Below are 11,921 nucleotides of genomic sequence, written 5' to 3' on the forward strand. Positions count from 1 at the left end.
ACCACTTCATTAGCACATGATCCCTCCACCAGATTTTGTTTTTCACAAGTAGGATGACAATTACAAATTTTTAATCTTAATTACCTCTGACAATTTTTTTGCTGTTTTTTTTCAGTGATCATACTGTTCATCCAAATGTTTTTATTGTTAAAGTGATGTGGTTGCATTGTTTACTCTTTTAAAAGTCCATTCAACTTTCAAAGTGTCCTTAAGCTTCTATTATAAATGTTTCCAGTCAATATCTTGTCCTTTTTATCTAAGGCCAGAGAAATAGCCAATGACCACATTACAGATAGAGCAGATAAGAGATTAGTTAAAAAACAGGGAACAGTGCTCTAACAAGTATATGTGATGTCTGCACTGCTAGCAGGCCATTTCTCTCCCATTACGCACATTATACCTGCATCTATATACTTTATATAGATATGTTTATTGTATTAAATCATTCAAAAACAATATATTAATAATATGTATGATTATAATGTCAGTACATTTTCATGGAAACTGTCAACATGTCCAAAAGGTAAAAAAGGAGACATTAAAATTCTACCTAATTTTATTGCTCCAGAATACACACATACAAACACACACACACACACACAAACATACCCGAGCAGCTCGAGTTTACAGTGTGGAATCGTAAGTGCAGCAGAAAACAATTTCACTCCTGTTTCTCCAGGATTGTTGTTGGTCAGATGTAGTTCTTTCAAGTGTGAGGGGTTTAAGCTGAGAACTGAAGCCAGTGCAGAAAAGCCTTCCTCTGAGATCAAGCAACCACACAGTCTGAAGAGATGAAAGGAAAATAAGAGATGTACAAGGTAAAAGGAAGAGTTTGCTTAGAAGAAAAAAGTTTAAAACTACTTAGTACAACAAGCTGCTATACAAATAAAGCTGGGTGAGATCTCAAAAATATATATTTGTAATTTATAAATGATTCTTGATTTAGAACAAGCATTTTAGTTCATTATATAATGAAACTAATGCAAATTCAATTTGTTCTTTTTATTAGACAGAACTTTATAAAATATAGTTGTGCAAAAATAGTAACAAACATCATAATCAACCACAGTTTATGTTTATTTTTTAAGAGTATTCCAAGAATACCTGAAGATCTCCAGTTTACACTGTGAACTGCTCAGCCCATCAGAAAGATGCTTCACTCCCGAGTCCCGCAGATCATTGTGACTGAGGTCCACTTCTTTCAAGGAAGAGTCTGCTGATTTCAGAGTTGCACAGAGTGTTTCACAGGAGCTCGCTGTGAGGCTACAGCTAGCCAATCTATGATGGGAGAACAAATACAGTGCAATAATGTTTAATTGTTCATTTCAGACTTTTCAAAGTTGTCTTAATTTAAATAAACACTTCTTGTGATGATCAGGCTTCCAGAAAATTAATGCTAATTAGTAAATATACTTAAGATATGTACATGTTTAAACAGAGAATGATGAATAGTCAGGTATAAGTGCTCTGCAGAGACTAATGAGAAAAAGATCTTATAAACTCTAGTCCTGTTAATCTACCACCGAGTTTTTCCCCAACCCTAATAACACATCTAGTCTACTTCATCAAGCTCTTTAAAGTTATATGGTTGTAATAAGGGGCTGTATTTTTCCTGGAGTGATAAGAGAGCCAAAGACAGTAATGTCATCTCAGGCATCATCCAGATTAACACTCTCTAATCTATCTGATCTGATCAATTGCCCAATCAGAGAAGACAAAAGTCTGGGCCACTGCTACAAAGACACATATCAGAGGAGCACCCATGCTGCACTTGTCCACTCACTAATAATGTCCTTACAATAGGCAGAAGATGATTTGATGGAATGTCTGGATTTAACCAACTGGAAGTGGGAAATATAGGGAAATATTTCAGAAGGAAGCCCAACATTCCAATGCCACTGAAAATTCACAATTCTGCAGTCAACAGAGAAGAGTCTTACAAATTCCTGGGTAGCAACATTCAGCACGATCTCAAATAGAACAGATAGAGCACTGCAGTTATGAAGAAGGATGTGACACAGCACTGCAGTTATGAAGAAGGCCCAGCAGTGCTTTTATTTCCTGTTACAAAAATTCTGGCTGCATCAAGCATTCCTGCTGAAGTTCTATACTTCCCTAAAATAGCCAATGAACACTTCCATTTCTGTTCTGTTTCTGCACTAGAAGCATAAACTGCAGCTAGATGTAAAGAAAACTGGAAAGAAAATTGCGGTCTGCGGGTTCTCCAACCTTAAAGACATCTAGGATAAGGAACAGTGTGGGGAAATTACGGGTGACCCCATACACCCCAGTCACCGTCTTTCACCAGCTCCCATCCGAAACAGCAAGCCCAATGAAAGGGTCTACATGAAACTCGTGAATGAACATTAAATAAGAAACCACTAACAGTAACAAGTTGTCAGTAAGTGATCAAACAATGTTCAAGGAACCTTCCTCTGTAGGCTCAAAATTGATGACATATAATGCAGATGCCAAATTACACTAAAGTTGTTAAAGTGACCACCCTCAAGGTGACAGAAATGTTAAATCTTGATTTGAAAGCAATATCCATGTGCCTTACTGCTAAAATCAAGCATTTCCAGTTTCTACCAAAATGATGCCATTATAAACATATTTTCTGGTAATAATTTTTAGATTTTAGATATGTGTTAGATCAAATATTTATTATTATTCAAAAATAAATATAATTAGCTCTTGCCTGAGTATCTGCAGTTTACAGTGTAAACTCTTCAGCCCAGCAGAGAGCTGCTCCACTCCTGAGTCCTGTATGTCATTGTTACTAAAGTCTAATTCTTTTAGGGAAGAATTTGCTGAGTTCAGAGTGAAGCAGGCAGTTTCACAGGATTTCATAGTGAGATTACAGCCCGCTAGTCTGCAAAGACAAGGAAGGGAATTTAGTAAAAAAAAAAAACAACAACAACAAAAAAAAAACATATTTTAATGCTCTCTGTGTAGAACACACCCAAGTAAGATTGTGGACACTTAGTACTAACAGTAGAGTTTAAACAGAGGACAAGGACTGGTGTCATAAATGATGATTTTGGGACTGCAAAAGGTCTGTAAATCCATATCATTTATAATTATTACATTGTACGTGAGTCATTATCAAGCGTAGATTTAAATGTTTGTAGCATATTTGTGATACAGTAATGTTGTTCATACATGTTCCTTTTCCACACACAACTTTAACACAAAAACAGATCTAATACTACTTAAATATGCTTATGATTTCAACTGCCAAGTAAGATCAGGAAAAATGAACATTTTCATATGTACATGATATGTATGACCCTAGTAAACTTTAACAGCAATGCACAGATTATTCTTAAAAATAATATTTACAGATTATGTTTAAAAATAATATTTACAAAAACTAACAATTTTGTTCAAAATATGGCACTATTTTGATATGACATGTACATGACATTGGAATTTTCAGGACTGCACAAAGTGTGCTTTCATAATATAATATATTTTATATTGTTTTAGGAGGGGCTTTTTGGGTCTCTTGCTTATTTTTATAGTTCATCACATAAAAATTATCTAGTTTTATCAGGCATAATTGAGGATTGCAAATTGCTTTTAGAAAAACTGTATAAGACCAACTGATGTGTATCAATGTGCACTCACAACAATTTCAATTTCAATTCTCTGTAAAATGACATCATGAGTCTGTTATACTTCTTAAAGGTCATTTTGGTTCCAATACATTTACCTGTTCTACCTACTAGTGGTCAGTCATGTTTGGTAGTAATGCTAAAAACCTTTATTTTCACATTACACAACAGCTTTAGTCTGTTGCTTCCAACAATAAATGAATTCTTGTGATGAACTCTTGTGATGAACTTTTCTGTCTCCTTCTTAAAATGCAGTGTTTCTCTGATGGTTGCTGTTGGCTAGTTGGTAGACTCACTATCTGTCACCACTAGGAAATGCAGATATTTTTGAAGAAGACATAATTTTAAATAAATCAAATGTAAAATAGGAAAGAAAATATTAGCCATTGTAAAATTGCTCTACTATAACTAACACATGAAGTCAATCAATTCACATGAAGCTGACCTGAGTATCTCCAGTTTGCAGTGTGAACAGTTCAGTCCATCAGAGAGTAGCTCTACTCCTGAATCTCGCAGGCCATTGTAACTAATGTCCAACTCCGTTAGGCAGGAGTTTGCTGATTGAAGACTAGAGCTGATCATTTCGCAGGAGTTTGTTGTGAGATTACAGGCAGCCAGTCTGCAAAGACAAAGCACTTAGACAAAAAAAGTCAACTAGAACTATCGCAGAAACAACCACATAGCAAATTTAACCTTCCTGTGATAGTTGTTGGGATGTAGTAAGCTTTTGTTATTCCTCTATTTCTTCTGTTCCCTGTAAAGCACTTTGTTCAAGAAAGTGCCATACAAGTAAAGATTATTATTATTATTATTATTATTATTATTATTATTAATGATACAAATTATCAAGGTGGATGAAAATGAAACTGAACAGATATGATAGGATTCTAAGACAACTTTCAATTAAACCACTTAGTTTCCAATGTACAGCAGTGAAATCCACCTACAAATCCACTTACAAATCCATCTCCTCCTGTGGCATAATGCTCATTTTGCAAAACTGCACAATACATTAGTATTCAATGTTCATACTACTCTGTATTATTTTCTGATATATATCTTAACATACATATCTCACATGTACAGATATCCTTAGCTTTTGTAACTCTTTTATTTTTATTATTTGCTTATTCCTTATTTCATATCCTGTTTTATTTATTTTTTTCCTTTTTTTTCTGTTATAGTTAAATAATCTTGTAGTATATGTGCTGTCCAGTTGTTTTAGTAAGTTATATCATACATGTGGGCACTCACCAAGACAAATTCCTTGTATGTGTATACACATACTTGGTGGAATAAAGTGAGTCTGATTCTGATTCTGAAATTAGCTCAGATTGCAAATGACCAATTAAAACAATTAGAAAGGTTTCACTGAAATCGGAAAACTTTTTAACACCAATGATAGAAAGGCCAGAGGAGAGACTGCTATTTAAGTTAAAAGCTTTTACACTGTTTGATGTCACTTTTCTTTTGTTTAAATGGCTGTAAGGATCACAAAAAACTACATATACTCAAAAATACAATATTGCAAGATAATAAATGAAAAGCTGTACCACACTGCATTGTGGCATAGAATTTGAAAGTAGAGTCTTCATAACTTGGTATTTTACCAGTCATGACCAAATTCACAGAAGGCCTACCTGAGTATCTCCAATTTACAGTGTGAACTGTTCAGTCCAGCAGATAGAAGCTTTACACCTGAATCTTTCAGGCCATTGTTAGTAAGATCCAGTTCTTTCAGTGAGGAATTTGCTGATTGTAGGGCTGATGCCATTGTTTCACAACTGTTCATGGTTAGTCTACAGCCAGCTAGTCTGCAAAGGCAAAATAACAATATAACATACAGTCAAAAGCAGTATGTAAAGCAGTAATGTAAAATCAAAGCAGTGATATAAAATATACACCATAAAAATCTAGACATCATTATATGTTTTCATTTTTGGGGGGTTTGCTATCACTGACCACAGCATTATTGCTATAACAACTTGCACTGTAACAATTTGTAACTTGCATAAGTGACTTCCGACCAAAGTCACATATTGTCTACAGAGACAATACACATATTGTCTACATGAGAGTACACGACAGACATTAGAGAACATAAGGGAACATGAGAGACATGAGAGAACAATTTAAAATATTAAATAAATGCATTCCATGGTACATTTAAGTCATGAAAATTTGAACTGGCCACCTGTAAGGTGTTAAAATATGCATACATAATTTTAGTTCATGTTTAAAAATCTGAAGAGGAACTTTGTATTCCATGTACAATTATTTTAGAAGAATCTTTGTTAAGAGATTAACTTGCCAAATCTTCAAGGTTGTTTCCAAAACTGTCATCCTAATGTGAACCCCAGAGAAGTACAACGCCACATGACAATGCCCTGCCATGTTACTAATTTTTCTTTACTGATCTGATACCTTGCAATATCTTGTATTTGAATGTCGGCCGAAATCAATACCTACCTGAAATTTTTTCATGAAAAGAACTATGCAGCTGTGGTTCAGTTGTTTGGGTGAATCTTAGATTGCTGGGAAATTGTTTTTCTTTGTGCGAGATTATTATATGATATGATATGATATGATATGATATGATATGATATGATATTATATAGTATTATATATGATATACTTCCTAGAGATATGATATAATAATTCTTTTTTAAAAAGACTCCGACATCTTTCCTTCCATTTCCATAGTGTCTCTCTTAGTGACATTATATTTATTGCCCTGGTTAGTAGGATTATTAGTGCAATAACACATCATCAGTAAGGTAAAACTGTCTCATGAATAATCTGTCTAATCCAAGATCATGAACCTTTTGGGATCTCGGTTCTACTGTACTCAGACACACACACACACACACACACACACCCACACACACACACACACACACACACACACACACACACTGCTCATTACACCTGCCTCACTCACTGACTCCTAAAATTTAAAACCAACAGAAATGTAATCTGATAATGATTACAAGATGGTTAGTCTTTCTAGCCCCCCACATATCTATACACAGTTAACATATTCTCCACCTTCTTATTCAAATTTTCCAGTCCACCTTAATATCTAGCAGTCTAAATACACACTCAGCATTTCATCTGCTTTGTCAAGCGGTTTGAACTAAAGCTTTAGAGTAATTAACCTCATGAATTCTGATAAGGAAAGTGCTTTGCTAGTTCTGTTATTCTTTCTCCTGTCTCTTTCTGGTATATGCTGCTCTTTCTACTTTCACCAACCCTGAACTTTCTTGACTTCATACCCAAACTGAAAAAAAAAAATGTTGAGCGTGGTTTGTTTTATTTTTAAACTAAATGAATAAATCACTGTTATCTCATATCTGTAGCACTGAATCTGTGGCAGTAAACTTAGAAAGCGAACTGCAAAGATGCTATTTTGTTTTGTTTAAATGCTCTCACGAGAAGCCAGATAACCTGTTCCACCTCACAGCAGTCGTGTGCGAGTACAGAGATATTTGCATCTGAACATAAGTTAAATGTTAATATGAAGAATTTGGATTGATTACTCACAGAGCCTTCCTGCATTTTGTAATAGCTGGAATAAGTCTCCTATAACCCTCCTCTGATGTGTTGTACTTCTTCAGGTTTAACTCATCCTGCACCTCGTCTGCTATCAGAAGCATACAGGCTAGTGCTGAACACTGTCCAGGTGAGAGCGCAGTTTCTCTGTGTTTCTCTGATTGTAGATACTCCTGAATCTCTCTAGAGAGAGACTGGTCTCTCATTTCAGTTAGACAGAGAAACAGATTGATGGATCGGTCTGTAGGGAGGTGCATTCTTTGTCTAATTTTTTCCATCATCATCTTTATGATCCTTATCATCACTGTCATCTCCTCCATTGCCATCTCATCTTCACCTTTGATTTGCTTCTGTATGTATGTTATCATTTTGTCGATGCTTTCTGAGCTGCGCTCTGTGTGTGTCAGTAGGCCTTGTAGGAGTCTCTGATTGGACTCCAGTGAGATGCCCAGCAGAAAACGGAGGAAAAGATCTAGGTGTCCATCCTTACTTTCTAAAGCTTTATTCACTGCTCTTTTTAACAGCTCTTCCATTGGAACATTTTCAGGCCATTCTTTGTACAGTGGTTTAAAAAAGTTCAGTACTTCCATGTTCTTGCTCACAAAGCAATGAAACACATACAAAGCAGCCAGGAACTCCTGGAAGCTGAGATGCACAAAGCAGTAGACCTTCTTCTGGTAAAGCACAGATTCCTCCTTAAAGATCTCAGTGCAAATCCCAGAGTACACTGAGGCCTCAGTGACATCAATGCCACACTCTCTCAGGTCCTCTTCATAGAACATGATGTTTCCTTTTATTAGCTGTTTGAATGCCAGTTCAGCCAGTTTCAGAATCATGTCTCTGTTGTTCTCTAGAAGTGTTTTTCCATCTCGTTCTGTACTTTTCCTGTATTTCCATTTTTTCTTGTTTATCTGAATAAGTAAAAAATGTATGTACATCTCAGTCAGAGTTTTAGGAATTTCTGCATTGATACAGCATTCCAGGAATTGCTGAAGCACAACGGCTGACATCCAACAGAAGACTGGTATGTGGCACATGATATGGAGACTCTTTGTGCTCTTAATGTGTGAGATGATTTTACTGGCCTGAGCTTGATCACATACTTTCTTCCTGAAGTACTCCTCCTTCTGTGGGTCATTAAATCCCTGAATTTCTGTCACACGGTCGATGTACTGAAGGGGAATTTGATTGGCTGCTGCTGGTCGGGAGGTTATCCAGATGAGAGCAGAGGGAAGCAGCTCTCCTTTGATGAGGTTTGCTATTAATACACTTACTGATGATGTCATGGTTATGTCTGATATTTTCTCATATTCAAAAAAGTTCAGTGGAATTCTGTTTTCATCCAGGCCATCAAATATGAACACAATTTTGTGTGAATCATATATTTTTGAGTTCAGATCTTTGATCTCAGGATGGAAGTCACAAAGAAGCATTTGAAAACTGTACTGCTCATCTTTAATCAAGTTCAGCTCCCGGAATGGAAGCACAAACATGAAATTTACATCCTGATTGGCTTTTCCCTCAGCCCAGTCTAGAATGAATTTCTGCACAGAGACAGTTTTGCCAATGCCAGCAATTCCTTTAGTAAGGACAGTTTTTAGTTTATCTTCTTTGTCTTCTCTTTCTTCAAATCCTGGTCTTACTGAGGACTGAAAAATGTCATTGCAACTTATTTGAGCATCATTTAAGGGTCGTTTCCTGTGTGTTTTAACCATCTGTAAAACCTCATGTTCTTCATTTAGCCTTTTACTCTCTCCCTCCATAATCGAGATCTGTGTGTAAACTCTGTCCAGGAGAATTTTATCCTCTTGTGTCTCAATTCCCTCATATAGACTCTGGTACTTGTTCCAACTGACTGGAGCATTTTGTGTGGGTTGTGTTTTGGGTATTTTCTGTAAAACTTCATGTTCTTCATTTATGCCTGCACTTTCTCCCTCTATGATGTAGAGCTGTGTGTAAATTCTGTTCAAGAGAGTTTTACTGTCTTGTGATTTGATTCCCTCAAATAAGCTCTCATACTTGTTCTTCATACTGGTTTTGTGTGTGTGTAAGACTCTGTGCAGGACATCATCTGCTGTTTGGTAAGAGTCCTGCTGCATGGACTCTTCCATTGTTTTGTGTGGGTGTAGAACAGGACGGGTTCTAGATCTCTTTCTGCACTGGGGACAGCCAAAGGCTCCTGATGAAGAAGACTGGTCCCAGTAGCTGTTGATACACTGTCTGCAGAACTTGTGTCCACAGATAATGGAAACAGGATCTTTCAGAAGCTTCTGACAAACAGCACATGTGAACTGATTCTGGAGCTGGTCATTCCCCTCTTCACTGCAGAGACAAAAAAGAGAAGCTATAGATGTAAGTGTCATAACCAACCAGAAACTTCATGGGTTGCAATGACATAGGAAATAAGAAATGTGACATTAAATGCGTGATATGTCTTTAAACTATTGTTGTCCATGAATGTTACCTTGACTTTAGACCAGAGGGAACAGGTCTATTGCTAAATTTAGGAGGTTCCACTATAGACCTATCACTCTTCATAGACACATCGCTGGGTGCTGGAAACATTGCTCTCTGAGTCTGCATACTGGAGACATTACACAGAAACACAACTGAAAAGTTTTTTAGTCATTCAACCTTCTTTCAATATCTTAAAAGCCTAATTTGATATTTATTTTATATATATATTTTACAAACCTCAAAAGAACATTAAAAAAAACAACTTCATGCTCATCAGCATAAAGTGTGGTGGAAAATTATAGTTTACCTTCCTCAGAAACTTACAGCTTGTTGTCTTTTTTAGCCTTATGCCTGTCACCTTCTAGCAAAAGAGGAATTGCCATCTTGTTGACCAGGATGTGATCTCAGACTCTCTTGCTTAAGCAAGTTAAAGTTAGCCACAAAATTGCTGGCCAAACTGAAACTCTGCTAGGTCGATATACACCTATGCATGGACCACTTTCTTTGCCCTGACTGTGAAATAACCACAATACATGACTCTGCTCTTTTCTGCACTAGTGTAGACTGGGCCCCTTTGCAAAGGTTATAACAAAGATACATCGTCTTGATTCATGGCTGAGTTTGTGAAATTACCACAACATAAAGAAATGTTCAATTGTTAACTACTCTACATAGTCCATAAACACATGTAACAAGTTTACATTGCTGTTGAAATTATTCTGCTTTTTCAACCTTTGTCCACTTGCCAGAATTGCTAGAGTAGTTTCTTCCTTTTTGGTTAGCACTGTTTAATTACACTATCTTTGGGAGCCTCTTTAGATTTGCCCTATGGTTAGATGTATGGCTTTCATAGCTCTTCAGTGCTATGAAACATTAACCCCACTTGAAAATTTAGTTTTCCTCTATAAAAATACTCACATTTGATCAGAGGTTCCCTCTCTGTCACTGGATTTATGAGGCTCCATCACAAATGTTAATCTTCACAGACACACAGCTGCACCCTAGAGATGCTGTTCTCAGAGTGTGAAGCAGAATTTCAGTCATCAACATAACAATTAGGGCTTGGAGGTATTAAGGTAATGCTGTATATTTTGTCTATGTGGTTTTCTGCCCTGAGGATGCTAAGACAGGTATATAATGATGACAACTGGTGGATAATATCATCTCTCAGGACTGAATTCAGCACATAAAAGTAGTTCCCAAACTATATTTCTGGTTCATTGCGAAACAGAAGTCAATGCAAACTTCAATAACAGAAACAAAAAGAAAATAAAAGTCATGGATAAACCTGAAGTAGTCCCAAACCAACCAAGCAAGACCCATCCTTGTCAAAACCACCTGTCTTACATAGGATTTTGAGCATGGAGGAAGTATCCTAACATAATTTCGTTAACATAATTTGTTCAAGGCACCAGAGCAGAGGGATGAGGCTGACTTTGAAATTTTAACCGGCCTTGTTCTCCAACAGTGATGTAAACTATACATATAAATGACATACGATTCTAAATAGTTACGCAGCACATATAATTATCAATCAGTTACTAATACTTACTAATCGATACTTAATACTTATTCATAGTGTTTATCATGATTAACCATTTACACCTTCCACAATCTGCCAGAGGAGGATTGGCCCCCCCTTTGGGTCTTGGTTCCTCTCAAGGTTTTTCCTCATTCTAATTACACTAATCCTGGATTTGCTTTCAGGGGTAACATCTCCGATGATCCTCTCACGTTTTTTTCACTGTCACAACTGCTTTAGGGCATGACATTTAATATTCTAATATTCTTTAATATTCTAATTTTCAAAGAGAGCTGACCATTCAAAGAGAACTGACCATTCCCGGCGAAAGGAAGCATGAACGTTACTGATGCGAAGTGGGTGGAGTGAGCTTTTAGCAAACCTGTCTACCTACGAAGCTAAGCAGTTTCCATATTGATTCCTCCACAAATTATTTGTGTTCAAAACTAGTTATTTTAAAGATTACGATCTGATAGCTTGTTCAAATAGAATTAAACAGTATACTGTAATGCGGGGCATTTTAGCTAGATATGTAGCTAATTTAGCCTCATTTATCTTAACTAAATGTTTAATCCGTCAGAAGGATCTAAGTATTAGATAAGGAGTTATGTAAGGAATTATGTACTCACAAAATATTCCCTTGCATTAAACTATACCGCTATCGTATTTTTATCGTTTGGTAGCTATGACGTTACCATAAAACAATGCGTCCCTCTACTTATCCATAGCTGCGTTAGTTAATAAAATTCTTTCGGTTTCGTTTGAGGCGGAGC

The 11,921-nt window shown here is 36.3% G+C and overlaps 1 protein-coding gene across 7 annotated transcripts in view; it reads right to left on the reverse strand.

Annotated features, from left to right (window-relative positions):
- Nucleotides 1-11,921, reverse strand: part of LOC113567822 (uncharacterized) — a 16,748-nt gene extending 4,827 nt beyond the window's left edge. The window contains exons 1-9 of one of the 7 annotated variants that reach the window (XM_081701653.1): nucleotides 10,545-11,892; nucleotides 9,951-10,139; nucleotides 9,634-9,753; nucleotides 7,161-9,491; nucleotides 5,258-5,431; nucleotides 4,063-4,236; nucleotides 2,699-2,872; nucleotides 1,105-1,278; nucleotides 610-783 (exon numbers count right to left, since the gene is read on the reverse strand). In XM_081701653.1, coding sequence (XP_081557779.1) covers nucleotides 610-783; nucleotides 1,105-1,278; nucleotides 2,699-2,872; nucleotides 4,063-4,236; nucleotides 5,258-5,431; nucleotides 7,161-9,491; nucleotides 9,634-9,753; nucleotides 9,951-10,009 — 3,380 coding nt within the window. In that variant the 5' untranslated portion in view covers nucleotides 10,010-10,139; nucleotides 10,545-11,892. The other 6 variants (XM_035534907.2, XM_035534906.2, XM_081701655.1 and 3 more) reach the window with 6 other exon arrangements.

Source organism: Electrophorus electricus, chromosome 18 (assembly GCF_041902795.1).
Source record: "Electrophorus electricus isolate QZ-2024a chromosome 18, ASM4190279v1, whole genome shotgun sequence".
Classification (NCBI taxonomy): Eukaryota; Metazoa; Chordata; class Actinopteri; order Gymnotiformes; family Gymnotidae; genus Electrophorus; species Electrophorus electricus.